The 3,705-nt window shown below is 35.9% G+C and overlaps 1 protein-coding gene across 6 annotated transcripts in view; it reads left to right on the top strand.

Moving 5' to 3' along the window:
* Window positions 1-3,705, top strand: part of LOC107696408 (armadillo repeat-containing protein 6-like) — a 30,839-nt gene that overhangs the window by 20,226 nt on the left and 6,908 nt on the right. For all 6 annotated transcript variants that reach the window (XM_016496729.1, XM_016496722.1, XM_016496752.1 and 3 more), the window contains exon 4: window positions 1,505-2,072. In XM_016496729.1, the coding sequence (XP_016352215.1) occupies window positions 1,505-2,072 (568 nt within the window). The remainder of the gene's footprint in view (window positions 1-1,504; window positions 2,073-3,705) is intronic.

Below are 3,705 nucleotides of genomic sequence, written 5' to 3'. Positions count from 1 at the left end.
TAGTTTGTAGATTTTAATGTGTTTGTGGTGCTATTTAATGTATGTAGAAAATCCTTTTATGAAGTGAACTCACTTAAAGAGTTAAGTATAATTTTGCCAGAAAAAGTTTTAGAATTTTTATCATATGTTAAGGTAAAAAGTCTTGCGTAATATAACGTGTGTTTGTTTGTTTCCTGGTTTTTATTGTATTTGTTATACTTGTATTTTTTAAATTGTTTTTGCCATGAAAATAGCCTTAGATGCTGACATTGCATTAAATAAAAATACAGTTGTGCTCATAAGTTTACATACCCCTTGCAGAATGTGCAAAATGTTAATAATTGAAACAAAATTAGAGGGATCATGAAAATTGCATGTTATTTTTTATTTAGTACTGTTGTGAATAAGCTATTTCACATAACATATGTTTACATGTACAAGACAAAATAATAACTGAATTTATAAAAATGACCTCATTCAAAAGTTTACACACCCTTGAATCTTAATACTGTGTCCTGGATGCTGGATGATCCACGACTGTTTTTATAGTTTGTGATAGTTGTTCATGAGTCCCTTGTTGGTAGTTCAACTGTTAACTGCCTGCTGTTCTTCAGAAAAATCCCCCAGCTCCTGCACATTCTTTGGTTATAACTATTACAAAAGGTGAAAACATGTACTGATGCTCAAGAAGGCCACACAATGCATTAAGAGCCATTGGATGAAATTGGATGATCAGGGTAAATTGTACTTATTTTCTTCTGGGAAACTTGTAAGTATTTATGTAGCTTCTGAAGTCCAGTACTAAATGAAAAAAAATATGATCGTTAAACAAAATGAGAAGAATTTATACATCATCATCCTGTTCAAAAGTTTTCATGAACTTAAAAAAATGCATTTTAAGAAAGCCCTTAATGCATCGTGTGGCCTTCTTGAGCATCAGTACATGTTTTCACCTTTTGTAATAGTTGTGTATGAGTCCCTCAATTGTCCTCAGTGTGAAAATATGGATCTCAAAATCATACAGTCACTGTTTGAAAGGGTTCAAATATGCAGAAGATGCTGGAAAACCAAACAATGTGCAGGAGCTGGGGATTTTTCTGAAGAACAGCAGGCATTTGAACTGCTCAGGACCAACAAGGGACTCATGAACAACTATCACAAAATATAAAAACAGTCGTGGATCATCCAAGAAATGACACAGTATTAAGATTCAAGGGTATGTAAACTTTTGAATGGGGTCATTTTTATAAATTCAGTTATTATTTTGTCTTGTGGAGTATATGTAAACATATGTTATGTGAAATAGCTTATTCGGGACAGTACTACATAAAAAATAACATGCAATTTTCATGATTTTGCTTCAATTATTAACATTTTGCACATTCTGCAAGGGGTATGTAAACTTATGAGCACAACTGTTTACTACTACTCTTCACACGAGATGTTTATGCTGCAGAACTGACCTCACTTCCACAGAGACTGGCGTGTTTTGTGTTTAACAGTGTTATCGGTGGCGTATTTCCAGGCTTTGGAGTCTCTCAAAACTGCAGTGGCTTCATCGTCCGCATCCGTTCTGGAGGATCTGAGAGCCTTCACCCAGCAGTGCTCTCTCGGCTTCGCACAGCGATACCTGGCCGCTCAAAAAGAGGCGTATCCCACGATCCTCGCCTGCTGCCAGAGAGCCGCTGGAGAGAAGGAAGCCCTTTCCGTCGCTCTCGCCGCGCTCTCTGCGCTGATTGACGGCCAGCCGGATCTGCTGGATGTGGAAGGGCGAGAGTTTTTGATGGGCGCTTTGACTGCGCACCAGACGGACGCCGCTCTCAGCTGTCTGTGTATCCGTGTCGTGCGACACTGCTGTCTGAAGCACGAGAACAACCGGCAGGATCTGGTGAAGGCAGGCATGCTGCTGCTGCTCTCCGCCAGCATCACACGCCACATCGAGCACCCCGAGGTCGTGAGGGAGGCCTGTGTGGCGCTGAGGGTCATGACCTTTGATGATGACGTGCGTGTGCCCTTTGGACACGCCCATGAACACGCCAAGATGATCGTGCTAGAGCACAACGGACTGAAAGTCATCGTTGAAGCTGCTAAAGGTGAGCCGAGTTTCCACTAGGCATGCAACAAGAAATAAATAAATGTATTAACCCATTTAATTCCACTGGACCACAATAGTGACCCTAAAAAAGGTTTTAATTTATAAAGCTCTAAAAACCTTATTATAAAACGGATAGTTCCGGTCCTTGATTCTACACATTATCTTTAAGGTGTCTAGTATTAATATATGAATTCACATATATTCAGTTTTGTTGAGTGTGGTTATAGAATGAGTAAATACGTTGATGGTCACAATAGTGATAACAGTGAATTTAGGTATAAATATAAATCCAGTTGCAGTTGTTAGTGAAAATTGCACTAAAAGGTTGCAATGACAAAATATTGCACTAAATTAAAAGTTCAAATGTTACAATTATAATATCGATGTTGTAATACTGGTAGCACTAATATAAAAATGTAATGATATATGTTACAAAAAAGTAACAATTTTGAAATATGTTGATGGTTGTATTTTTTGTCTTTTATCTCAGTATTCCTATCGATGTTGTATAAGGGTTTTTTATGCATAATAGTAACCCTAGAATGTGATCAAACTGTTTAAAATAGCTGGGCTAAGATATATAACAATTTTTATGACTGCAGAAATATGTTAATTCAATACACACATTATCCCACCGACCATAAAACACAATTTTTCACACACTTTTCCAAAAAAAAGATTATTTCAAAGGGTTATTAATGACATGTCATTTGGATATGTTCATGTCTGGGAAAAATTTGTGATTAAACGGGTTAAGATAGAATATCTGCATATGAATTTTCTTCTAAGAAAAGTTCAAACAGCACTTAGAGGCTTTTGCATCTGAACTCTTCATACATTACACAGCCCTGCATGTTGAAGAAAAAAATCTAATGATTTGCAAAAAAAAATCAATAAAAGATTTCCAAATGTTTTCCCCCCACAAAATAAGCATGAAAGTTTTTCAAATTATATATATTATAATTGTTTGTATATATATATATATATATATATACACAAAGGTATTTAGAATTGCTATAAGTCCCTATTAAATAAACGAAACACAAAATAATGCCTGTTTGCTTGAAGAGTTCACATACCATCCATTTTAAGTCACTGAAACTTCAGCAATAGTAAGTCGCTTTGGACAAAAGCGTCTGAAAAATGAATAAATAATAATGAAAATGTAAACTACAGACCATTCTGCTGCTATTAAATTCACTAAAAATCGCGATCTGAATAGCTATGCATACTGCTGCTACAGCTGCACGAAAGTACTTAATATTACTATAAGTGTCTTTATTAAACAATGAAACGCAAACAAATAATGCCTATTTCGCTTTGAAGAGTTCACAAAATCCCTGTACGCCCTAGTAAATAAACGAAGTTATAAAAGCCTATTTCATTTTAAGAGTTGCTTACCCCATGCGTTATCACTGAAATTTCATGTAAGTTACAACCAGATACTTCCTGCTGCTGCTGCTATAAACAACAGTAATAATTTGACTTGATTTGCTATGCATACTGCAATTAACAATTCGCTAATAACGTGATCTGAATTCTATGATACTGCTACCTACACTCCATGAAAGTACTATAATTGCTGTAAGCCCAACTGAATACACAAATAGTAAATTCCAGTTTAAGAGTGT

Source organism: Sinocyclocheilus anshuiensis, unplaced genomic scaffold (genome assembly GCF_001515605.1).
Source record: "Sinocyclocheilus anshuiensis isolate Anshui unplaced genomic scaffold, SAMN03320099.WGS_v1.1 scaffold217, whole genome shotgun sequence".
In the NCBI taxonomy this organism is placed as follows: Eukaryota; Metazoa; Chordata; class Actinopteri; order Cypriniformes; family Cyprinidae; genus Sinocyclocheilus; species Sinocyclocheilus anshuiensis.
Note: the sequence above shows the minus strand (reverse complement) of the source record. Positions and strands in the feature narration are given on the sequence as shown.